This window comes from Phaethon lepturus, unplaced genomic scaffold (genome assembly GCF_000687285.1).
Source record: "Phaethon lepturus isolate BGI_N335 unplaced genomic scaffold, ASM68728v1 scaffold21036, whole genome shotgun sequence".
In the NCBI taxonomy this organism is placed as follows: Eukaryota; Metazoa; Chordata; class Aves; order Phaethontiformes; family Phaethontidae; genus Phaethon; species Phaethon lepturus.
The window spans coordinates 8,013-33,188 of NW_010547538.1; the positions used below are offsets into that span (position 1 = coordinate 8,013).

A 25,176-nucleotide genomic window follows, 5' to 3' on the forward strand; every position below is an offset into this window, starting at 1 on the left:
GGACTTTGGATGCTGCTACAGGTGGTAGAGTTGCAACTCTAGTTGGCGAAAAGTCTCCAAGGGAGGTAATGTAGACTTTGCTTAAGAATCATTAACTAAATCCCTGTTTCTTTTCGTGGGAGTTTCAGCTAAAGTCACGTGACCTGGTGTAAAACGAGATCATTACCTATCAGTGCAAACATATGGCAAAGTCTGCCCATGTTATTACTTATCTCAAAGAGCGCAAGGGGGCTGTGACATTTCAAGCAAAGCCTATTGGTGAGGGAGTTTCTATGTGAGCTTTCTTAAAGAAGTGCTTCCTTTTTAATCATAATACTGCGTGGGAAAGTATACCAAACTTTTTTCTCTGAGACACCAGCATATTTACATAATTCTTCTACTTCTATGGAAAGAGAAGACATGCTGATCCAACATTCTGTTATGGCTGTAAGCTTTGCATTTACCTGTACTGCAGAAAGTTAGTTTCCTGTTTTCTGAGATGCATTTCTCAGAAAAGGATGGTTTTGAAGATGACTTCAATAGAAGTGTTGTTGCTGCCCATGAAAGGGTTCCTTCTGGAATCTTGGTGAGTTTGACAGATTTATTGCTAAGTATGGGTATATAATTTCCTATAATATAGTTAAAATATATAAAAATTGACTGCCTACATTTAATAGTATGTGGAAGACTTTAATTAGGTATTCAACAGACTTAGTTTGTTTCCCATTTTTGTTCCATAAGTGCTCTGTGCAGTACTAGGAACAATCCTAACCCCCAATTAAAATCTTTACTGAGGAGCAAAGATGTTTTTGTTTGCTTGTTTTTGCTGAGTAGACCTGATGCTACAGTGGTCGTGTTTCACATGGTCATTTCCCCTGCCCGTGCAATCTTTTCAGGGTACAAAATAGAAACTAGTACAACACTTGCTGAAGACTTTATCTGGTTAAGGGAAGCTCCTGCCTCATAAACAAATATACATGCAAATATAGGCAAGATGAGATAAATTGAGGGAAGCCATTGCTATGCATGTTTTTTGATTTTGTTTTTCTACGTAATCTCTTGAAAGAAATGCAACTTCTTTACTGTTTACATCATGTGGCATTAGACTGTCTTTTAATCCTCTAAATGTATCTCAAAATAAATGTGAGGTATATATCTCTACTATTGTAAGCCAGATCTACATTCAAGTAACTTTTTTTTGCAGTGATAGTTAAAATTCATGCCCTCTAAAGCTGTATCTCTTTAGAGCAATCTGATAGCTTGCCTTTGAGTAACTTGCACTCTTGTTTTTCTGTTGTTGAACTGGGCATTTGTAGTGTTCATGTTCATATGGGTGCACCTGTATAAAAGTGTTGGCTTTAAGAACACAAAAAATGCAATTTACCTTTAGTAAAGCAGTACTCCAAATGTACAGGAGACACAAATTTGTGGACAGCCTTTTGATTATATCTTGCGCTTGTATATGAGTATTACCGAATAACAAAAAAATTGTTCAAGAAAATATGTTGGTTTTGTAGCAGCGAAAATAACATCTTTGTTAGTGGTACATAGATATAATTCCTATCCACAAAACCTCCTGCTCAAGTTATGCTAATATAAGCATTTTCTGCCCATGAGTTTTGAAAATTTGGCTATCATGTAGAACATGTTAGATACTTTATCTGAGCTGTAATAGTGTTTAACCATTATTTCTGACAGCCATTCTATTCCTCATTGCTGTAACATGAGGAAGTCAACCAACATATGCAGAGTTAATTTTAGTTTAACTGATTTGAGTATTTTATACATGGAGGCATAGAATTTTAGTTCTTGAACTTCCAAAGTAGATACTTGCTTTTCTTATTTTGTATTTACTTTTATGTGCTCTCTCTCAAAAAAAAGAAAAAAAAAAAAAAAGCAGTTTCCGTTTCTGCTTTTTGCAGCGTAATGGCTTCTTGCCAGGAAAAAAAATCTTTTTTATGATATAGAACAGAGAGATCCTCTCCCCCATTCCAATTACCGTTGCACTTAGTGTTAGTATATTCAGCTACAAGAATTTTTGCAAACTAGATAGTATTGCATAAACATTCAAAAATCAATCTCTCTGGAGCCTCAAAAGTCACAAAAAGTGTTTTTCTGTTGTGAGACCTTAGGTATTGATAGCCTTTTAATTTGCTATCCTAGAAGAATAAATAGTAGTGACTTACATTAACTTTAGCTTTCATGTAGAGATCTGGAGTTTGACTGCATCAGGTAATGTATATACTCAGGATATCAAAATAAACAAAACTTAAAAGCAAAACAGTATTGTGAAATCTTGCTACATTGTCCTCTCTTAGCTTGTTTTGTCCATCAAACTTCTGTCTTGAATCGCAGAACTGGAAATTTGCATGCTGCTTAGGTTCTAATAGCAGGTTATGAAGGCATACTGCTCTCTCTGCTTTTCTCTGCTTTCAGGACAATGGCATTTAACAAATGTTTACTAAGCATGAAATAGTGTAATCGAGGAAATACTTTTTCTTACCGGTTATTCTGTGATCAGGCTATTTCTATTGCATTTGCAAGAATTAGCACAGTAACATTTTACACTGTTCCTCTCTATAGTCAGATTCAGTACTGCTCACCACAAGTTTTCCAACAATGTACGATAAAACTGAAAGAAAAAAACAAAAAACAAACAACCAAATTTCAAAATCTCCTAGCTGGGGTTCTATTGACATTTGATATAAATTAAACATCATGTGTTTCTCAGGTATGTAATGACACTTTATTTCTATTTTATCATTTGCTTGCTACAGTTTGAACCTTAAGTAACATGTTTATCTTAAAAAGTGAACCATTATGTTAAAAGTTGAACTACAACCTGATAAGCAATAAAGTACATTAGTTTCTGATCTACAATTTTGTTTACTTATGATATACAAAACAATGTTTGCATTAAGACTTGGTTCATAAAAAGCTTCTTTCCTTATAAATGTTGTTCGTAATAGTTGAAAAGTTCATAACTTTTTCCACACATAAGAGGTTATTCTGTTTTTGCATGACCATAAAAGTGGCTGTGCTGTCAGCTACAGAAATGTTACTGAGACCTCTAAAAGAGATAACTTTTGCTACAGGAAAGTGAGAATATATGTAAAATAGGTGAATGCTTCAGTCTTGCGGGTTCTTTTTTGTATGTATGTGAGGAGAACTATATTATTTATCAACTGAACTGATTTCTTAGCAGTTGGTGTGAAATTCTGATCTTTTAAATAGTTGGTACTTAAATGATAGAAAATTCCTTGCTAATGTCCATTTCTCAAGTCCTATTCACCGAAATAAAATATATGGAATGGAGACTTTATTAAGGACTTCTATACCTGATTGTGCCAAATGTTTCTTTTAACAAATTCTGTCTCCTTGGTGACATGAAATCAACTTTTCTTTGCAACCCAATACCATAGACTCCTCTTGGAAGAGGCCAAGGTATAGCCATGAATGAAAATGACTACATGTTACAAAATTTTTCTCAAGATTGAGAATAAAGATGACTGTCATTGTAGGGGAAGGCTAATTGCTTAAACAGTAAAGCAGAGATATTGCTGCCTTTCTGTCCTGGGTTACAGTTCCATGAGGCAGAATCACAGAATCACTAAGGTTGGAAAGGATGTTCAAGATCATCAAGTCCAACCATTAATCCAGCACCACCATGTCCCCTAAACCATGTCCTGACCTCACTTGTCAATTGGAACATGTTCAGTTCCCTGCTATAGCCTTTTTTTCTGGCTCCCTGGTGCTGCTGTGTGCCTCATGACTCTCTGGTGTTTGTCATGTTCTTCTTCATGAGCTAATCTAACTTACTAACCCACTGAAAGAACAACAACAAAATGGGTAGACTTCTGCCAGCTGTGTCAGTGGGCTAAAATCAACTCATTAAGAGGGTCAGATGAGGAAGGGTTGAACAAGAGCGAGCTATTATTTCATTAGCAAGCAGTCAATTTTATAGTTGTACATGAAACTACTTAGAGATGAGACATGAGACTGAATTTTATTAATCACTAATGTTGATAGGGAGTCCATTCTACTAATCTCATTAGTCACTCAATGACAGTCTGTTCTTCTTGGCTTCATCAACCATATTGTACAAAAGCTCCAGGGTAAAATTCTCTAGCATGTTACCTCGCATAGTAATGCTGTGGATAATTTCAGAACAGTTTTAAATCTGTATTGGAAAACCCCCATCTTCCTTTTTAAGTCTTGTGGAGAGGAAGGAGGGGTTTTTTTCAAAAATCTAAATATGATTAGGTAATGTATGTTAGGCTTGAGAAGCCTGAGATGGAGAAAAATACTTCTGTAGCTTCTAAGTCTGTGGAAGTAGTTTTAGATTTCCTGCATGCTTGCAGTCATATTGGTACTGTTTGTAGCACCCTTTTGAATGAATGCAGTATAGCCCATGTTACTGTAAGGAAGACTCTGAACACTGAGAATAGAAATAATTGATTAATTACCTAGACAATGAAAGCAGTATCAGGAGAAAGAAGTCTTGTAGTGCAGTATGGTTTTGTTTAGAGGCACTGAGAAAAATCCTAACCCTTGTTCAGAGGCTAATAAAAATAGATTAGCAAGTAAACGAAGAAATTCACTGTAGACTTTTTTTTTAGAAATATTATCCCAAAATAGAATTTTTACAATTTAAGCCCCATTATGTGTTCAGTGTTGTGTGTTTTGCTTGTTTGCAGTGGCTCTTTCCTCTCCCAAATACTACCCTTAACTTCAGAGGCATGCAATTGCTTGGCTGTATTTGAAACAAGTTTGTAGCAGTCTTTTGGGTAGGAGGCACGAGAGGAAGGGTGGCACTTAGGTTTCCATTAGAACACATCCATGGTTTTCCTTCCTCTTTCTTTTAAAGCTCAGGTGTTCAGAGAAATCTTTGGACTTATTTTCTCATTGGCAATCATAGCTCACATTGTATTCTTAGTCAGAAAGACTTGCAGTCCTTCAAAATTCATTGACTTAAGTATTTTTAATGGATTAGACAGAATGCTCAGTACGTGATGCTATGTGTCGTTTGTTTATCTTTGTATTTCTCATTTCTTCCGGTTTGACTATATAATCTTATTGTGTGCATCTTCCTTTCCTTGTATTTTATGTATGAAGTCCTCATTCCCATCTAGTAATAAACCTTCACTTAGACTACATATTGCTATTTTTCAATTTTCTGATGTTAAGGGTATGAACAACCACAAAAAAACCTGTAAAATATTTGTTTTCTCTTGACTGAAACTTTGTGAAACCTGTGGAAAGTAGTTAGTGGGTAACTCTTTAATATATCACATGAGTGTGTAAACTTGGTTAAGACTTGCTTTTCACATATGAAAATGTAGTATTTGGAATTCAGTGTTTATTCTCTAGGTGTAACTTCTGTGGAAATAATGGTTGTTAGCTGGTAAGTCATCTGCTTCTCGTGGACAAGTAGCGTGTTCAGGACGAGGTCATGTTGCTAGGTTCATCGTGTTTTCACAGAGCAAATTTTACTTCAGCAGCTGTTTTAAATATAGGTACCGACAAGCTTCATTAAGCTGTTCAGAGAAGTATACATTTTAACTATAGATGATACTTATTGTAGTTTTACTTAATCAAAAGTTAATGGGAGAGTCTCAGTAACTTTGAATATCTGACATCACCACAGGTGGAAGTCTTGCTTGCCTCAGGTTCAACTTCTGAAGGTCAATGGCAGTGCTTTTCAGGAAAGGGTTCTGCAAGCTCATGATTTTTATGTTGCAAGAGATTTTAGTACTTGTTTCTTGCCAAATAAATTCATTGGTGTTCTGCTTTCCTTATATAGGAAGAAAACTGGGTTTCTTTCATGTTTGTTTTCTCTACACTCATTCTCAAATTCTTCTGTTTCCCATTAGATCTTTTGATAATTTCTTTAAAGTGACTCAGCCATTTTTAAAATACAGAGCTGTAAAGGAAGAGTTACATGTAGTACACTCTACATAACTTTTCCTGAGTTTTAAGATTTTTTTTTTTTTTTTTTAATCCTTATGTACAGTTATCTCCATTTTCTGTAGAGGATCAGTTGTGTTAAATAGGAAGTCTTCAGAGAATAAATTTGTCTCCTTATCTTATATGAGTAATTAAACATGACTTGAATTTAGGCTTTGGGGTTTAAAAACTCCATGTTTCGGAACTTACTTTAAAATATTTAAATAATCATATGTTCAAGTTAAGCTATTAAGAATAAATTTTGTAACGCTGGAAACTGTTACTAATATAAGAATTGGCTTAAAATTCTGTTGACTCTTGAAGAAGGCATTTATGTAACGTTTGCTACAATAATCAAGTAATTGATAAACGACATTGCACATCTAAATAGATGTTCTAAAAATGGATTTTAAAAAAACTTACATTTTTAAAATTTATTTACTTTTTTTTTTTCCTTCTTCTCTCTTAGTCTCAGACTATGAACTACGTAGGACAACTTGCAGGACAAGTCCTGGTTACTGTGAAGGAGCTGTACAAAGGCATTAATCAGGCAACCCTTTCAGGATGCATTGATGTCATTGTGGTCCGGCAACAAGATGGTACATACCAGTGTTCTCCTTTTCATGTCCGATTTGGGAAGCTTGGTGTATTGCGCTCTAAAGAAAAAGTGGTAAGTTCAGAAAGTGTGCCAAAACAGTTTTGAATACCAATGCATTCCCTTTTTTTCCCCTCCTCTTCCTTCCTTCCCCAGCCTCCCACATACCCAGTTAGCAGCCCGATTTAGTACAGAGGAGTTTCTCATATATGCTGTACAGGGTGATAGTTTTGGAATGCAAAACAGGACTTCCTGTTGTAATCTGAGGACTCTGCAAAAAATACTGTGAAAGAAAAGCTTTGGCAGCTCTTGAGCTATGCAAAAAGAATAATACAAACATAGACACTTCACAGTCTTAACATGTTTACATGGCTATTTATTTACTTGTTTAAGTATGCTGGGAAAGAAATGCTTAATGCTATTTAACTGATTCCTGATGTTGCAACCAACTATTTTTGGACTGTCTGGAGGATAAATAGAGCATGTCTTAAGAGTTGGTGACCTATCATAAATATTACTCCTTGTTAGCTCTGTTCAAGGTTGATATGCAGTACAAAATGCAGTTATTAATACCCATAAGCAAACAAAAACTGGGACTGAAGCTTCATTCACTTGTAGGCTTATTTGAAAGAGAACCTGGTACAATTCCCTATCCAGCCAATCTGAGACTGTGGCGCTACCCATTGTCCTGCCATCCCCTTTCCATAGACTTTAGTAATTGTGCCTAGGAAGTGAGTTGGATTGGGTTGTAAATTTGACTAAAAAATTGACCTATTGTTGGGTCACTTTACATTACTGTCAATAGGGAGTACTGTGTATGGCAGTATTGCCTGTGGGTGTGCTACTAAAGGATGGATTGATTTAAAAAGATCATAAAACCTCAGGATTATATGCTGCTTTTCTAAAAAGTGAAAGGACATTGCAGGAAACTACATCCATCTTTATATTTTGGTTGTAAAAGGAGAATAAAGTGCAACTAAAAGAACGTATGTTGGGGTATTTTTTTGTTAACGATCCGTACTGGGAGTTACACACATTAAAGTTGTAAGTTTATCATAGTAACACAGGCTATTAGCAGTTTTCATGTTTTGGTTTTTTTTGTTTTGATTTCCTGCTTGCTAGTGGTTTTCTTAATGGGCACACTGATAACAAAAAGTTGATTTTCGTAAACTGTTCTGCAAGAGATTACATTACAGTTTTTCAGCGAGGTACAAGAGGTGGTTATAGCTGTACTTTTTCTAATGTCTAAGCAAGTGAGATACACAACAGGAGTGATCTGAAACTTGAGCTTTCTAAATGTCTTTAATGACACGTCTGAGAAGCTGAACCAAATTTGAGAGGATTTCAGCTTCTGTGTACCTCTAAAAAGCTGTTGAATAGTAGAAACATCTACTCTTGGTACCTGCTGTACTAGACTGTCAGCATAGTTTTCAGCTTTTGCTTGAGTGGATGGCTTCTGCTTCTTGCTGCCTTCATCCTTGGAGTTGCCATTCTGCATTTGAATATTCTCCTAATAGTCAATTGAATGTTTATTACTGTGTTGTGTACTCATTTTTCTCTGGCATGTTATGAGGCTAAGATCAATTGGTAGTCTCAAGATGTATGGGAACAAAAAGCATGCATATCTGTGCTTCAAATCTGTACTCAAGATATATACTGAAGTCTCCAGAAACCAGTGTGTGATGTATAGGTACTAAAATTAGGGATGTTTGTCTGTCTAAATGAGCTTAAAGAAAAGCTTGGGGCGGGGGGAAACAAACCATAAACTGTTTAATAGTGAAATATGATTTTCAGATCAAAACCATTCAGTTCTTGTGGGGAAAAAGACATGGTGTTATCTTAAGGATTTGTGTATAGTCCCCATGCATGTTTGGTTATCTACCTGTAATTTATCATGTCCTGTGATTGGATTTCCTTGGCTAATGGTTTTATTCTCATAAATGGGTGAATAACGGAGTGGATTAGGATACATGCTTTTTCTTAGCACTGTGGTGGGTTTTTCTTGTCAGTTCATGTGCTAATCTTAAAATCAGTCCTCTTTCCTTTCTGACTGGCCATTTCATATCATGATAACGAACTATGAATATGAGTATTCATACCGCAATACTAGCTGTATGGCTTGGGGTGTAATTCTTTTGTATTGGCAGGAAACTAGAACTTGAGTAATTTACATACTGGATATCTCATAGCAATTCACAGAATGGTAGAGGTTGGAAGGGACCTCTAAAGATCATCTGGTCCAACCTCCCTGCCAAGGCAGGATCACCTAGGGCAGGTTGCACAGGAACGCGTCCAGTTGGGTTTTGGAGGTCTCCAGAGAAGGAGACTCCACAACCTCTCTGGGCAGCCTGTTCCAGTGCTCTGTCACCCTCACAGTAAAGAAGCTTTTCCTTATGTTGAGGTGGAACTTCCTGTGCTGCAGTTGGTGCCCATTGCCCCTCGTCCTGTCACTGGGCACTACTGAAAAGAGACTGGCTCCATCCTCCTGACAGCCACCCTTCAGATATTTATAGACATTGGTAAGGTCCTCCCCCAGCCTTCTCTCCTCCAAACTAAACAGCCCCAGGTCTCTCAGCCTTTCCTCATACAAGAGATGTTCCCATCCCTTAATCATCCTCGTAGCCCTCCATTGGACTTTCTTCAAAAGTTCCCTGTCTCTCTTGAACTGGGGAGCCCAGAACTGGACACAATACTCCAGATGCACAATACAATTACAGTATTTAACTTGGTCTCCTTTTGACAAAAGTGTCTAAGCTATATATAACCTGAAATTCCATTGGCATTTTCTACAGTAGGGCAAGTCTATTGTGTTTCTATTTGATATGTATTAAATTATTTTTACTTAGCTAGGCTAAATGCAGATTTACAGATACCATTAGCTAAGCAGATTTACTGAAAAATAAGGTAATTTTAGCTGAGTATTGAACACATTTTCTCTGGAAAAAATTGTGATGGAACTTAACTGGATGCCCAAGATTTCACAAAGAGGAGGAGGTAAAATAGTTGCATCTTGGTTTTAGAAAGACATTTGTTTTTTTCTTTTACTTCATACATGTAGTGAAGGGTAATCTCTCCGTCCTGTGCAATGTAATCTAACTTAAAGTACCTTTTTATGAGAATAAGAACATTCTTCCTCTGACAAAAGCAGTATGGTTGCAGAAGGGTTTTGGTCCTATGTTATATCCCCATAACGTTGTTTCAGATTTTCCTGCTCATGAGTTTAACTGAATTGTAGAAATAATCATGGCAAATCTCTATCCCATTGAAAGAAAGCCTGCCTCCTGGAGGCTTCCAGTTTGTCATCTTGAACTTTTGGCATTCAGGACTCAGATTTGTACTAAGCCCCAATTTGGGTTGAGCTTTAAACATACAAACATGAACAGTCTCAATCTTTCATCATTCTTCCAGTGAATAAAGAATAGTATTATCACTTATTATTTATGCTTCTAGCTCTCCAAATTAGTTCAACAAGATTCAGTCTTGAGATCTTTTGGTTGGTTTTTTCCCATTTTTTCTTGGTGTTAGGCTTTCTGCTAGGAGCATGATACATTTTGCAAGTTAACAAAAAAAAAAATATCAGTATTATAACAGACTTCCTTCAAAAAGCAGAGGGAGGAGAGGGAGACATGATTATATATGATTATATGATGGAACAAAGATTACTCTCAGAGCAAAGTGGGCCTTGAGGTCAGTACTATCCTCAGTGATGAATTATTTACACTAAACTGTCTCTTTCCACAGATTGATATAGAAATTAATGGCGATGCTGTTGATCTTCATATGAAACTGGGTGACAATGGAGAAGCTTTCTTTGTACAAGAAACTGAGGAGGAAAATGTAAGAGCTTTGTGCTTCATGATGGCTACAATGCAGTATTAACAGAGTAGTGTGTTAAAAATGCTTAAAGTAGTGTTGGCAATACTGTAACTTTTATGAAAGCTACATTTTCTGTGACTGAATCTTAACACCACTTTCATATGCTGCCAAGATGCCTGGTGCTTTGTACAGTTCTGCTACCGGTGATAACAAAGTAGCTATTTCTTTCTTTTTTTATTAGAGTATTATTTGAAAGATTGTTGAATTATTTTTTTATTTTATTTTAGTATTTTCATTCATGTTGACTGCAGCTGTACAGATTGCAGTGCCTTATAATAATTTTTGCCTTAAGGTCTTACAGCTTGCGTTACTGACCTCTATACTAATGAAGATTGTCTATTTTGCCATATTTTTAATTTGTCTTATAATTTTTAGCACAGTTTTTCACAATTTTATCTATGAAACTTTCACCAGTTAACAGTAAATTCAACTTGAAAATTTTTGCATTCTAATATGGTAATTAATTTGTCAAGAACCTATTGCAGTGGAAGCGAATGAGTCTTTGAAGAACAGGAATAATGGTTCATTTTTAGTCTGATTTTCTAAGAATATGGGACCTGTGTAATCACAATATTTGTCAGTCCTGAGCTTTATTTTTGATCACTTCTGAATCTGTTGGCATTTTTCAGCAAGGCAGAAGGAAAGAAGTTTTAAATACAAAGTTCCAAAAGGATTAATGAAAATAGTCAGTTAGAGGAGAGAGAAGAAAATTCTCAGTGAAGTAAAAGATGAAGTGTTAATTTCCTGCTGCTATTAGGAATCGGAGTCTTTCAAGGAAATGAGCTTGATCTGCTTTTGTAGTTTAGGGCACTACTTGTTTACTGTGAGGGATCAAAGGAAGCTCTCATTTTGAAAGGATTTAAATGTAATTTAAAGTAGAAGGTGAAAATAAGCATTAAGACTGAAGAAAATGATAACTTGAGGTAGGGATTCATAACACTTAAGAGAAAGGAAGGTTAGGTTCTGTTTTAGCATACACTGTGATTAAAATCAAAACTGAAAGCAGTTTTTTATAGATGTAGGCTGTGTCAGCCTTTGACGGGAATTGATTAGTCTTAAGACTTTCAGAAAGCCAGGGTGATAACCACTACCTTTGTACTTTCCCCAGTACGATGTTTTAAAGAAGCTATTGCACTTGCTTAGTATATTTTAATCTATAACAAGTGTACTTTATCTGTGTATAATGTGTTCTGGAAAGCTGGTTGTTCATGTCAAAACTATAGGTCAAGTTAGCTACAAATAAGAGGACTGAGTTGGTTTTAGTGCTTTTAGACATTTTTTTCTCTCAGTGTATCTCATGCTGATCAACCTGTCTTTCTGGTCACTTCCTGAAGCTATGCTTAAGTTATAAACAATAAAGCTCTCATCAAGTTCTTGATGCATTTCAGAAGGGTTCTTCTAAGTGTTCAGTCTTTGCTGTTTTCACATCTTGACATTCAAAAGTAACACCACATGCTTCAATTAATGTAGATCAGGACTACTATAATGTAACTTCCAGGGATCATTCTTCAGCCTTTTCTTTTTACCACATTCTTAATTTTGTCTTGTTCTGGATTATTTATTACTAGTTGTATAGGATACCCACTTTATTTCAGGTGCTGTCATTTTATTTGGAGGTTTTTCTCAGTGCAGAATCTGCATGTCATTAGTGCTGTATAAGGCTGTATCTTGTTCTCCTTTCTCCAGTTTTCTCTACTTTATAACCGATGGAACAAAACTTGATCTGTAACTCTTAACTAAAAAAAAAAATTTGATTTGGTATTCAATAACAGCAGTTCAGACTCTGAACACATCAAAAGTAGTATTGGTGCTCTGGCTGTTTCTGATCACAGTGTAGTTCCTGACTAATCTTCTGCATGAGAGTCCTGTAAAATAACAGGCATCTTGTATTTAGTTCTATTCTTACTGTGAAGTTGAGCCCATAACTTTTTCTCTCTGCTATGCAAATTCCATTCTCTTCTACTTTTGTTGCACTTTGTCCTTTCACAGTGTGTTTCTTTCAGTCTGAGTGTCACCATCTTTTAAGTTTCTTGTTACGATGTAAATAAACAATAGGCAGTTGACATTGTTTGTTTGGTTCATTTGAATTGTTCCTTCCAAGGGCAGTGAGTTGTAATTAACTGAGGGTTGTTTTGGTTGGTTTTAACCTGAGTAAATTATAGTTAAGTTTTTCTTTTTAAAAGATACTTTACATAAATAGTGTCTGACATCGACGACAAGACTGAATGCATCCTCACCAGTTTTGCAGATAACACTGAACTGGGATTAAAGGTAGACAGGCCAGAAAAAAAGCTACCACATAGAGCCAACTTGTCAGGCTGGGAGACTGGACTAACAAGATTTGCACAAGATTTAACCAACATACATATGACGTCCTGCATCTAGGTTGGAAGAATCCCACACAGCAGTACAGGCAGGGGTCTGACTGGATGAAATGCATCTCTGCTATAAAGGCTGGAGCATGCCCTGGCAGCAATGAAGGCAATTGTGTCCTAGGCTGCATCAACAGGAGTACAGTCAGCAGATGGGATGTGGGATTGTCCCCCTTAACTTAGTAATTGTTAGGCCAAACCTAGAACACAGTTATGGTCTCCCAAGTTCTGGTCTCCTCAGTTTGAGAGAGACATGGAAAATTGGAGGGAGTCCAGTAGAGAGCCAACAAGATGATCAGAGGTTCTGAGAAGTTGACATAGGAAAAAAGATTGCTGGAATTGGTTGTGTTCAGCCTAGAGAAGACTCGGGGATCTAACCACAGTCTTGCAATATCTAAAAGGTAGTTATAGGGCAGACAGAGGACGCTTTTCACAAGGATGCTCGGTGATAAAACAAGGGGCAAAGGGCACATGGGGGAAATTCCATCTGGATATAAGAAAAATCCTTCACTATGAGAACAATATAACACTGGAATAGGTTGCCTAGAGAAGTGGTAGAATCTCCCTTACTGGAAATACTCTATGTTTGGCTTGACAGGGGCCTGGATAACCTAACCTAAAGGCCTACTTCCAACAGAAGATTGGACCAGATGATTTCCAGATGCCCCTTCCAACCTACACCTTCCTATGAACCTGTTATAATTTCAAAAACATTCCACTGACTGGGTATTTGTTTTGCTAGCAAAATCAGTCGTATATGTCTGAAACTGTAAGAATATTAATACTCATTTTTCTGAACTTTCTGTAATCCTTCTAGTGAACTTGGTTCCTTTATGGATATCAGCCTCATACCACTGGGCTATTGTATGGTTTAGTGTCTAAATATAGATGCAAGGATTAATCTGTGGCCGACAACTATCCTGTATGCACAAAACAAAATAAAAAAAATCAGTCTGTTTTCTTTTCTTTTTTTTTTTGATTAGGAAAAAGTTCCTGCATATTTGGCAACATCTCCAATACCCACTGAAGACCAGTTTTTTAAAGACACTGACAATCATTTGAAATCAGGTGAAAATGAGAGGACATGTGCAAACTCAGAAATCCCACACTCTATGGAAACAGAGACTGTGTTCACCCCAGGTTCCGTGAAAAAGAAAAAAAGAAGAAGAAAGAAATACAAACAAGATAGCAGGAAGGAAGATCAGATCTCTTCTACTGGGATGGAAGAGATTTTTGAAATGGAAATAAGCTCAGATGATGAAAAAACTGTTCAACCCCTAAGGTAAACTGTCAAATAGTTTGTGACTGCTTTCACTGTTATTACTGAACATTTAAAAGGTGATTTGTACCTTTTATCTCTGCAAGTAATGCATAAGATTCAATAGGCTATGGGTAGCCTTTTCCTCAAACAAACAAAACTCCAAACCATTATCTTCCACGTCTTTACTGAATCTTTTAAATTTGGCCATTTTGTTCTGAACATGAAATCCAATTAAGCCCATTCTGGAGAATAAGAGTTGTCATGATCTGTTGTGTCACTGAGAAAAATTTTCAGTGCAACTTCTCTGATGAGGCAGAGTGGTCTCTGGTGTGTTTGGTAACCTCTACATAAGCTGCAGTGCGGAATGCCTGTAGTACACGACATTGGAACTTGACTTCTCTGTAACTTGAAGTTTACTTTGGTAACTGAAAACTACATAAATGAATGTTCCTTCACATTAGTAAAGGGAATTCTTTACGTGTGTATAGTCATAAAGGAGAGGGAAAAAAAAAAATCAGTCCTGTATTTTGACATGGATAAACTATTAGTGAAGTGGAGCTTGTGGTAGCACATACTAATAAGCTGAAGAAGCTTATATGAGTAATAGGAAAGATTCTAATAACAGAAGAAAGCTATCAAGCATATAAATGCTTAAAATCCAGGAAAGGCCTGCTCATCAGTTTTCTGTGGAAATGTATTAGGCTCCTTAAAACTAAGTCCACTTCTTTTGTTTGGACAAAGCTAGCTGCATTACTGTTAAATGTAGTACTGTCTGAATAAATTCAAGATCTGGTCTGGGAATTGAAAGAATGTGTTGGTATAAGAGAGTAAAGTATAAATGAAAAAACTCCTTTAGCATGGGTCTTCAAGGGAGTCTCAAATTTAATAAGTACAACTCAAAAAGTTCAGTGCAACAGAAAAATATGAATCTAACTGTTATCGTACCTATGACCAATAAAACACAACAAAAAAAATTTGGATTTTAAAGTGTTTTCTAGAATGTCTGTGGCTTCGTTAGTTCATTTGCTATGTTTTTTCACTGTCATTTTTATGTCAATGAATTGCCACTTGGATATTCACTGCTCTGTTTAAATCTGGGAATTGGCATTTTGTTTGGTTTGAGATTTTTCCTTTTTTTCCAGTTTAAGAAAAACAAGGTCTTTGTTCAGTCTTCAGTGTCAGAGTCGTAAGAGAACAATAACTTGTCATGGTGAAACCATCAAAAAAAAAATAACCATCAAATACAGGAAGAAAGAAAATATAACCCATCTATTGGTTGTTCTTCAGTTAATAAATTATTACAAATGTATGAAAAATTTAGGAGTGTCATGCTAATAATGGCTGTTTTCATCCAGTGTTTAGAATTAAAATTGCTATTCTAGCAATTATTGTAATTTGACTAGAGATGAATAAAAAATTGTAGGTTTGACTTGTGTCAAATGTTTAGTCATAGCTCAACAGATCATAGTGTTTCCATAAAGGTTACTCTGGCTTTATGTTTTTTAACCCTTTAGAATGAAAGATTGAAAAGGCTTTTTATTTGTAAACCACATTTTTTTAAAATATATATGTAAAAACAATCAGCAGTAGAAATGCATTCTCAGTCAGTGTTACGATGTAAAAGGAAGATTTTTTTTTAAAAGAATGCTGTTTTCTTCTGAATATCAAGTAGAGGCAGGACTGAAAAAATACATTGTAGTATTCCCATTACACTGTATTTCAATGGAGGCCCAGAGACAGTAGGTTTGTGGCTATGTGTCTGTTAGTGGAGCTCATACACAGTTGTTCCAGTGGCCAACCAAGGCAGGAAACAAAATGCTTTGTGATAGTCATGCACTGTTTTCTTCCCAGCTAAAGATATGGTTGTGAAAAACTGTTCATAAGCTTTCTTTTCACATCCTGTGGGGATGTAAGGTGATAGCAGCAGGTTTGTTTAGGGGTTTTTGGGCTTTTTTTAGTTATAAATATGTGGCTCTTGGAGAGGAAAAAAAAAGGGGGGGGGGGAAGAAAAAATAGAAACTTAACTAACTATTATTAGTTAGCTAATAGCATAGCTTTGGATTTCAAAGTGAAACTGGGAAAGGAGAAGGTCGTCTGATGTTCCAACAGGAAGGTCAAAAATTCAGCCACAGGTACCAGTATTTAATGTCTTATCTAGTTCTATTCTTATAAAGTAAAAAACAAGCTCTTTCCTGTTTCTTGGGAAAATCCATTTCCAAGTGTTCATGCAACTTCTAAAAAAATATGTCCTTTGTCTTTTCTGGCTATGATTTAGATATATTGGTAGTGTTTGACTTACGTAAAATAATACAGGGAGGACTGAGATTACAGTGTATACACTCAGAAATAGAGGACATTATTTCTCCAGTGTTAAGGGTGTTAAAGAGTTAAAGTAGTTATCTGTCTCTAAAATATTATATATTTATTTAGACCATGTATAAAGTGGATGAGGATGAGAAAAACTGTTAGCACTGTTTATAAATGTTGCAAAATAAATAGCTTAGAATTGGTAGTGCAACTTGAAGTTTTAAGTTGCTGTATACTGATTTAAAAAACCTCTTATTTTCAATAATCTTTGACTGCATTTGGATTTTTAAACTTTAAATTTATCCACTTTTGGATGAAATTTAATTTTTGTGATGCTTCATATGAACTCATTTGGTTGCTAATTCCCAGTGAATAAAATCTGTTCAGTACTACCTGTGGATCATCTTGCCCCTCCCTGAAGTCATACTATTGAGGAGCTCTCTGTAATAATTTTTATATGCGTTTGCTTAATTGTTCAATAATGCCTTTTTCCTCTTTTGGAGATATTTAGCACTGGATACAGACAAAGATGGTATGAAACACATTGCTATCACAGTTAGCTTGGTTTATGAATACAAAGGAAGTACAGTCTCTGTAGCTGTCGTCTCAAGCTGTCATCATCAAGTTTCATAATAATTATACTTCTGAATAAGAAGTGGAGGTATTAAGACGGTTTTTAGGGTTCAGTATTTAACATAGTCTAGACTGTCTTCCAAATGAAAGACTTGTGCAAATGAGGTAGATCACTGTAACTGCTTAGGGTCTGATGGGCTGTATTGGGTAAGCGTGTAAATTCTAAATATTTATGTATTTTAATAGATAATGTTAAAATCTTTTCTCCATTCATAAGAGAAATTAGTGTTAGCATTCAAAAAGAAGTCCAGTGCAACTGTGCTGCTAATGGAAGAAAAATACTTTTTCTTTTTTTCTTTCATAATAAGGGCTTAAAATAATTTGTATTGCATTTCACACCATTACACTTGTATTCTATACACAGTGTAGCCATTATGCCCTTGATCTAACCTCAAAACAATTTAGTTGTATCCTGAGAATAGCTATTTATTCAATTAAATTCAGAAAGCTGTAAAAAGATAAGAAGTAATTATAAAGAAAATATTTAAAAGGGACTTCTGTGTAAAGTACAATGCATGCCTGCTCAATGCATCTTACTATTGGGTCTATTTTGGCGTTCGGATTTTTTTTGTTTATATATGTTGAGTAGACTTCCCAGTGCAAAACAACTCCCATTGTTCAGAAAAGTACAGTACTTGTAGCTACTTTTTGTAGTTTATGTTAATTTGTAAATTGCTTGGGTAAATTGTGAGGCTAGTATCTACCCCTGTGTTCTTACTGGTTTTAATTTGTGAAATGTGCAGTTGTAAAGAGCATTGTCAAAACCACCTTTTCTTTTTCAGTGTTTCTAAGGTTTACTAAGTAAATCTCACATGTAAATCTCTATGTTCATCTTTGGGTTTTGATAATGCTAATTGCCTGTATAGAGTGGTATCATTTATGCTATTGTGACTTCTTCAATATTAACTTACTATGTGTCAAAAGTAGTAGATGTTAAAACTTGCAATATTTTCAAGTATTAATAATAGTTTTTATTTACATTTTAAGTTATATAAAGGTGTGTTGCAAACAATTCTTTAAGCTATACACTTCTTTCTTTTGATCTTGGATTTTTAATAACATATAAGTAACTTTTCTAACTGAATTAGAAATTCAGATTTCTTCTATCTGACTTAATGTCCCATGTATCTCCACAGAGGATCCTCAAATTCATCACCAAAGGGTGAAGAACAAAAAGAATCTTTGATTTATCACTCAAAAGACCATTACCCCTTATCTGATGGTGACTGGTCCCCTCTGGAGAAGTAAGTCACTTTGTAATGTCACCGTATGTATAATGATGAATAATTATTTAAATATTAATATGCCTTTTTATTAATTTTTCCCCCTGACCTGTAAAACTATCAAACATGCCTAACTTGTGATATCAAATGTAGCATTACTTGGAACTTTGGGAACTTTCCTCTTTACTGTATGTATTAGACAAAAATTGTGTCTTTTTTCTTTTTTTTTTTTCCCCCTTCAAGCGAAAAAAACCCTTTCTTATTAAAATTCACTATTAAAGACAGAAAATACAGTTAATAAGATTTCCTTAGGTTGGGAAAGGTATGGAAAAATGAGTACATAGCCAATGATTCACCCTAGCATAAGCAACACTTGATATGCCATAAAGCAGAAGTGTTGAGTATGTAAGTTAGAATTTGCCAGGTGAAATACTACAAATTACTTGAGGTAAAGCTAGGTCCTCAACTTGAATCATATTCTACTTCAGAACAGAGGATTTGCTCGTTACTGGATTACTAACCCAGAGATACCAGAAACAGTATCAGTTGATTGTGGATTCCTACAAACAACATAATATAGCTTGCCAGTCAGTTTTCAGTTACAGTGAGTAGGGCACTTCTGTTTATATATTCAAACTCTTCAGTTTCTGATGTTCAGGCTATTATATTTGTCCTGCATTCAGTTTCTAGATTTTTCAAGGCTCGCCCTTTGGATTTAGTGAGGATTACTGGTCAGCCTTGTGTAATATCCATTGTTGCATGTTAGTTGCTGTATCAATAGATGGTAGTGCAAAATAGAAGAGAGAGATTCAGAAAACACTTCTTGAAGTGCATATAATCTCTCTGTTTCAGATGTTCTCAGGGCTGTGGCCTCAGTAGAGTGAATGTACCACACTGTGCTTGGTCCCTGCTAATTCTCCCAGTGCATAGCTTGTTAATGAACAGAAGCAGTTGGACAGGAAATCCCATTATCATTCCTTTTTATGTTTTGGGCTGACAACCACATCCTCAATTGTAGTTAATGAGATGTAGTCTTCAAACGTTCCCCAAAGGTTTGTGGTTTGTGACTGAAAAGCAGTCACAGTGTTTGACCCTGAGGATTGACACAGTGTTGTATGGATTATGTCACCTAGATAATTGTAGCATAGAGGCTGATACTCCCTTTCGGTTTATAAAACTAGCTAACATAGCAGGCTATATCTGGGAGATATGTCATGCCTCTCTTCTTGTTTACATATTTAGGGGATAGTCTGCTCTAACAACTTGTTTGTGCATCATATGAGGCTCTTTATTGTTTTGTTTTTCACAAGAAGCTATCCAGTACAGATTGCAGTGTAACAGAGAAATTGGCAATATTCCTTTCCATCTTTGAGTGAGGGAGTTGGGTGGGGGATTTTCTCTCACATGAGCCATCTAGGAGAAGAGAAATCTAGCACAAAATTATTTCTCCTAAGCCACCAAAGAAAGATTCTATAATGTAGCCAATGTACAATGAAAGAGAAATGGGAGGTTTTAATAACCTCCCTTTTGGGGACCTGGGAAAGCTAACTGTCTTTTTAGTTGAGCTTGGTTATCTTGCTTTTCAGAAACTTTGCAGGGAGCAGAGGGAAGATAATAGCCTAAGTCTTTTCAATGACAACACTTCTGTTTGTCCTACTAACTAGAATAAAACCAAAAAGCATAACAATTAACTATTTGATACCTGATACTATCAATCTTCTTCCTGTTTTAACAAGCAATGTTAGCATGGCTAGATCACTCTTACAAGCATAGGCCCTTTGACTAAAGACATGGAAAACTTATACTTTGGGGGAAGTGGAACAGGCTTAGGTTTTCAAAGTCCTGGTATATCCAGTCTTTTGCAAATACTGAAAATATTAACCTGTTTCTAAGCTGAATTCTTAATATGTCTGCATGGCTTCCAGGTAACTTGTGATATAGGTGGAACAAGTTATTTGGCACATAGTGAAAATGAGTTCATATTCCTCCTGAAAACAAATATGTATGTGTATTTTCATCAATGTATTACTTTAAATAAGCCCTTCTAACAGTATAGAAAATTTCTGTAGGAAATTGTTAAAGGAGAACTGAGGGGGGAAATCTCTAAATGGTTTCCTTTTTTGTATCCCTAGATGAAAGGACCTCAAAACATCATCTGGTCCAACATTTCATGGAAAAGGAAGACTAGATGAGATTAATCTAGCATGTGGTCCAGTCAAAAGTTGAAAACCTTTTGTGATGGGGACCAAGTCCCTGGGAAGGTTGTTCAGTGAATAATATTCTTGCTGTAAAAAATTTCTGTCTTATGTCAAGATGAAACCTCTCCCGATGCAACAAGTACAAAGACAAGTGCAAAGTCCTGCACCTGGGATGACATAACCAAAGAGCCCAGCACAGGCTCAGACCTGTGTGTCTGGGGAGCACCCTTGCTGAAAGGGACCTGGGGGTCCTGGTGGACAGCAAGCTGAATGTGAGGCAGCAGTGTGCCACTGCAGCAATGAAGGCAAACTGGATCCTGGGCTGCATCTGCAGGGGCGTTACTAGCAGAGATAGAGGTGTAGTCATCCCACTACTCAGCACTGGTCAGGCCAAACCTGGAGTGCTGTGTCCAGTCCTGGTCTCTGCAATTCAAATTCAAATATTGAGATTATATATATATGTATGTATGTATAAACAAACAATCAATCCAAACAAAAACCAAACCAAAATACTCTATGAATGTCAAAGTGTAAAAAAAAGCAGTATTTCTATAATATGCAATACAATTGCCCAGTTCAAAAAAGAATAGACTTGGACCTGTCCCAATACTGAATGCTACTTCAGAACAACCTCTTGTGTTTCCTTTCCTCCCTAAGATTATAAGAGCAAAATTATTTTAAAATCACACCTTTCTAGTATTTTGTAGAGTGAGTTCTTCTGGCTTAAAAGTAAGTCTTGTCTAAAGTAAATTTGAGAGGTCTGTTTCTGATTTATGGATAATAACCGCTGTAGGAAAAATAGGATGGAACTTTAAAAGGTCATATAGTCCAAACACATCTGAAGGAAGTTTTCAAGTGATCTCCCTTCCCTCTGCTACAGTACCTTGTTAATGTTATTTTCCCCGCATTGGGAATTGGTGGTGTTTTGTGAATTTGTGAGTTAGGTTTGCAGGGCTTTTATTACTCAAGTCTTGGCATAGCAAGCTTAAATGCTATATTTCTACAGAGAAAAGGAACTTAAAGGTAATTTCTCTCTTACTATTAGATAAACTTTTTGTTTGTTCTGTTTTGTTTGCAAAATGGAACATGGGCTGAGGGGAGAGCTATACCTATACTGCAGATATAGTGGAGCAATCTGTTTAGGGTGATCACTATGTAAGTCCTTTAATGTGATTTTGGTTTTAACCTAATTTCTCACTGTCTGAAAACCCTGCTGGGCTTCTTGCCATGTTCCTGAATAATTGAAGCTCTGTTAAGCTGTAGAAAACTCTACCAACAGTAGCTGCACAACAAATGCATTTTAAACACTGTAGCTTTCTTTTTTCTTTTTTTTTTTTTTGTTGTTGATTTGCTAGCCCTTTCTCTGAGCCAGTCTGTCCTAAGAGTGATTCAGAACTAGAAGTTAAACCTGCTGAGAGCTTGCTCAGATCTGAATCTCACATGGAATGGACATGGGGAGGATTCCCAGAATCAACCAAGGTAAATTTATTTATTGTCTCTAACTTTGTGAACTGAGTTTTGGCATATCTAAAATTGTGTCCTAAGAGAGGATTGGAAATCTGCTGCCGGTCTTCAGAATAATTCAGCTGACATAGGAAAGTAGCACCCCCTTGTGGCTGGCAGATAGTCGAATTTGTTGAGTTCAAAAGCTGGTCAGCAAAGTCGTTCCAGAAAAAATAGCAGTAAAAATCTGAATTTTTTGAATTTTTAGTTAGAAACTGAAGAAAGCAATCTTAGAAGTTAGTTTTATTTTAGACTAAGTTCTAGTTCATTCCAGAGGAATGCTTTGATAGAGTAAATTTGGTATCTAACATGACAGCTGGTGGCAGAAGCCCTGGTACACCCACATTTATGCTTTTTTTTCTTGCCATGGTTTGGTCAAGTCAGCACGTCCTCCATTCCAGTTTCTTTACTGAACTTGTAAATAAGCTAATATGAACCTTCTGTTGCAGGGAGCTTTGGTAATAAGGTAATAAGGGACATGTTTTATGTTGCTAAAATACATGTTTAAATTCTTACCTGGTTTACTTACATGGGACTTGTACCATGATTACAAGTTTAATATTTAGACCAGAACAGAACAAACCTGTGAAGTGAAAGAACTGACTGAGTTTTCTTTTTTCAGATAAGCAAGAAAGAGAAACTGGAACAGCCCAGGACAGCTACCATTACTCCATCAGAGAAGACTCATTTTAGGGTCATCCTCAGCTCTGATGAAGTTGAAGATGATGATGATGTGAAAGATTCTGTCTGTACAGTACTGAAACCTGAGCCAAGAACTCATCCTCTGCTTAAGCAGATGGATGTTAAAGATTCTCTTGCTTCTGCAATCATAGAACCGCAAGATCCGTTGCCATTAGATGCTGATCATCATTCCAGACTGTTGGTGGATCCTTTACCAGAAACAAAGCCAATGGCAAAAATTGACTCTCCTTCAAAAAAGAAAGGTATGTAACAAAGCTGTTGATTCTTTCCTTGAGTGTGATCTACCAAATTTAAGACCATAGTGGAGAAAGTATAAACGTGCCTTTTCAATTTTTGCTATTTAAAGTCTTATCTGACTAAAACTGTAATTAAACTCTGGTATTTATAAATGCTACAAGTAAGTCTGAATATTCCACAATTACGTTTGCATTTACTAAGATGAAGCTATCCAGACACATTAATCTTAATTGTTAAAATTAACAGGGTTGCACAAGCGAAGTCATCATCAGGGGCCTGACGATATTTACTTGGAGGACCTAAAGGCTTTGGAACCTGAAGTTGCAGCACTCTATTTTCCCAAAAGGTAATTTTGAATTACGGTTCTGTGGATCTAGAGTAATACTGCAGTTGCACTATGTGAGTTATTACATGTGTCTTATAAGTTTATGTGCTAGTTCTGAGAAAAAGAATGGGACTTCAGGTTTCTAGGCTTTTGTAGAGTAATCAGTACTGATGTCATTGTGAAAATATGTTTCTGATTTGACAAGAAACACACTGAAAGATCATGTGGGAGGTCATTACTAAGAGTTTTCATCTTGTGTGTTTTGCAAATATAGAGGGGGGGTAAGTTTAAACTGCACATTCCTTTTGCACCAGTACTCTTATTTTGCCATATTGCTAGCTCTAGATAAGCACACTTCAGTTGATTTTTTTTTTTACGTGCCCTGTACATTCCTTCCAACTTTTATTTTTTAATACCAAAAAAAGACAAAAAAAAATTCCACAAGATCTTCATGCAAGGCAACTTAGTCTCAAAACTCACTCTTGTTTGGTGGCTTTTTTTTTTAAATGAAAAAAAAAAGCATTTTGTACTCCTAAAATACTCTCCAAAAGAATAACTGTCTATGAAGGCCTTTGTAAAAAATACAGCTTAGTAAGGAAAAAGTGTCTGTTGGCTTATGTTAAAACTAAAATTGTAAACTTTTCAGTATTTACTGATTACGTTACTTGGGAACAAACTAATAACTCTAACCTTACATGAAAATGTGATGCTTTTTATTTCTTCTCTATTGTACTTTTTCCAAACACAGTGTTCCAAAAACATCAAGCAATGTCCTTTTTCCTTTTATTCTTATTCTACAGCTTTCTGGTAAAGATTGAGGAGCATAGTGCTATTTTGCAAAGAAAGAATATAGACGTTCTTTTCCTCATTTAAATCCCAATTCTGTTGCACGCAAGAGAAATGTAATTACTTCCCAATTTAGGTGAATGTTAGGAGAACTGGAAACTGTCAATCTGCCAGTATTATGAAGGGTTGGGGATGTGGTTTTGTGTCTGTTCTTTGTTCAGTTGGTTTTAAATTTATGTTTTAAAATTATGTAGTACTTAAAAGAAATGCAACAGCAAGATGATTTTTTTTGAGTAATCATATAGTGTGTTCTGTAACCTAAAATCTATACTTTTTTTTATTTGCAAGTCGAATACTTATGGAAAATGTGGACTTCTTTTCTTTAGTGATTCTGATCCAGGCTTCAGGCAGTGGACGGAATCAGATACCCTTTCTGGTTCCCAGTCACCCCAGTCAGTAGGGAGTGCTGCTGCTGATAGTGGTACAGAGTGCATGTCTGATTCTGCTATGGACTTGCCTGATGTTACACTTTCACTTTGTGGAGGTCTCAACGAAAATGGAGAGATTTCTAAAGGTATGTGAAAGACTAAAACATAAACTAATAAAGCTCAGGCAGCTAAACAAATGAAGTGACTTGAATGCTCTGATTTCCACCTTGCAAAACTTTGGCTTATTATGCTCATGTCGAAAGAAGAGAATGGTTAATCTTTCATTTTCTAAAATTCTCAAGCACTTGCCAAGCAGAGATAGCAGAATTTAACCTCAGATAAATCAAGAGCACTTGCTGAGAAGCTTTCTGTCTCCTTTTTTTGCATTACGTATTGTATCATCAACCACTCATGTTTCTGGCTGCAATTACTTGCTTAGTTGTATATAAATCTTCACAATTCATGTTCTTTCCAATTGCCTTATTTTTCTTTTTTTTGTGTGTGTTTTTTCTAAAGCAATTAAAAAAACTTTGGCTGTTGTGTTGGACTGTCTTTTCTCCTGCTCTACTTTTCCTATCCTAAGTGTTTGTTAACCTTTAGATTTTTACAGGCTGATTCTTCTCTCTTAATGCTCTGGTTAATTTTAATATTGAAGTTGTATGCATTTTTGAGGGAGCTTCTAGGAGCACATAATCTTCACGAACATATACTACAACGTTTTTAGTATTACTTTTTAAACGGTCATCTTGTCTCTAATGCATCAAGTGAAATTTGAATGCTCATTAATAAAGGCTCAGAACCGCTC

General features: G+C 35.9%; 1 protein-coding gene across 1 annotated transcript in view; it reads left to right on the forward strand.

Moving 5' to 3' along the window:
• The first annotated feature begins 199 nt into the window (after positions 1-199).
• Positions 200-25,176, forward strand: part of LPIN2 (lipin 2) — a 34,502-nt gene continuing 9,525 nt past the window's right edge. The window contains exons 1-9 of the mRNA XM_010289672.1: positions 200-565; positions 6,395-6,595; positions 10,262-10,357; positions 13,752-14,050; positions 18,106-18,213; positions 21,746-21,869; positions 22,516-22,837; positions 23,079-23,178; positions 24,330-24,517. Of these exons, the coding sequence (XP_010287974.1) occupies positions 479-565; positions 6,395-6,595; positions 10,262-10,357; positions 13,752-14,050; positions 18,106-18,213; positions 21,746-21,869; positions 22,516-22,837; positions 23,079-23,178; positions 24,330-24,517 (1,525 nt within the window). The 5' untranslated portion in view covers positions 200-478. The remainder of the gene's footprint in view (positions 566-6,394; positions 6,596-10,261; positions 10,358-13,751; positions 14,051-18,105; positions 18,214-21,745; positions 21,870-22,515; positions 22,838-23,078; positions 23,179-24,329; positions 24,518-25,176) is intronic.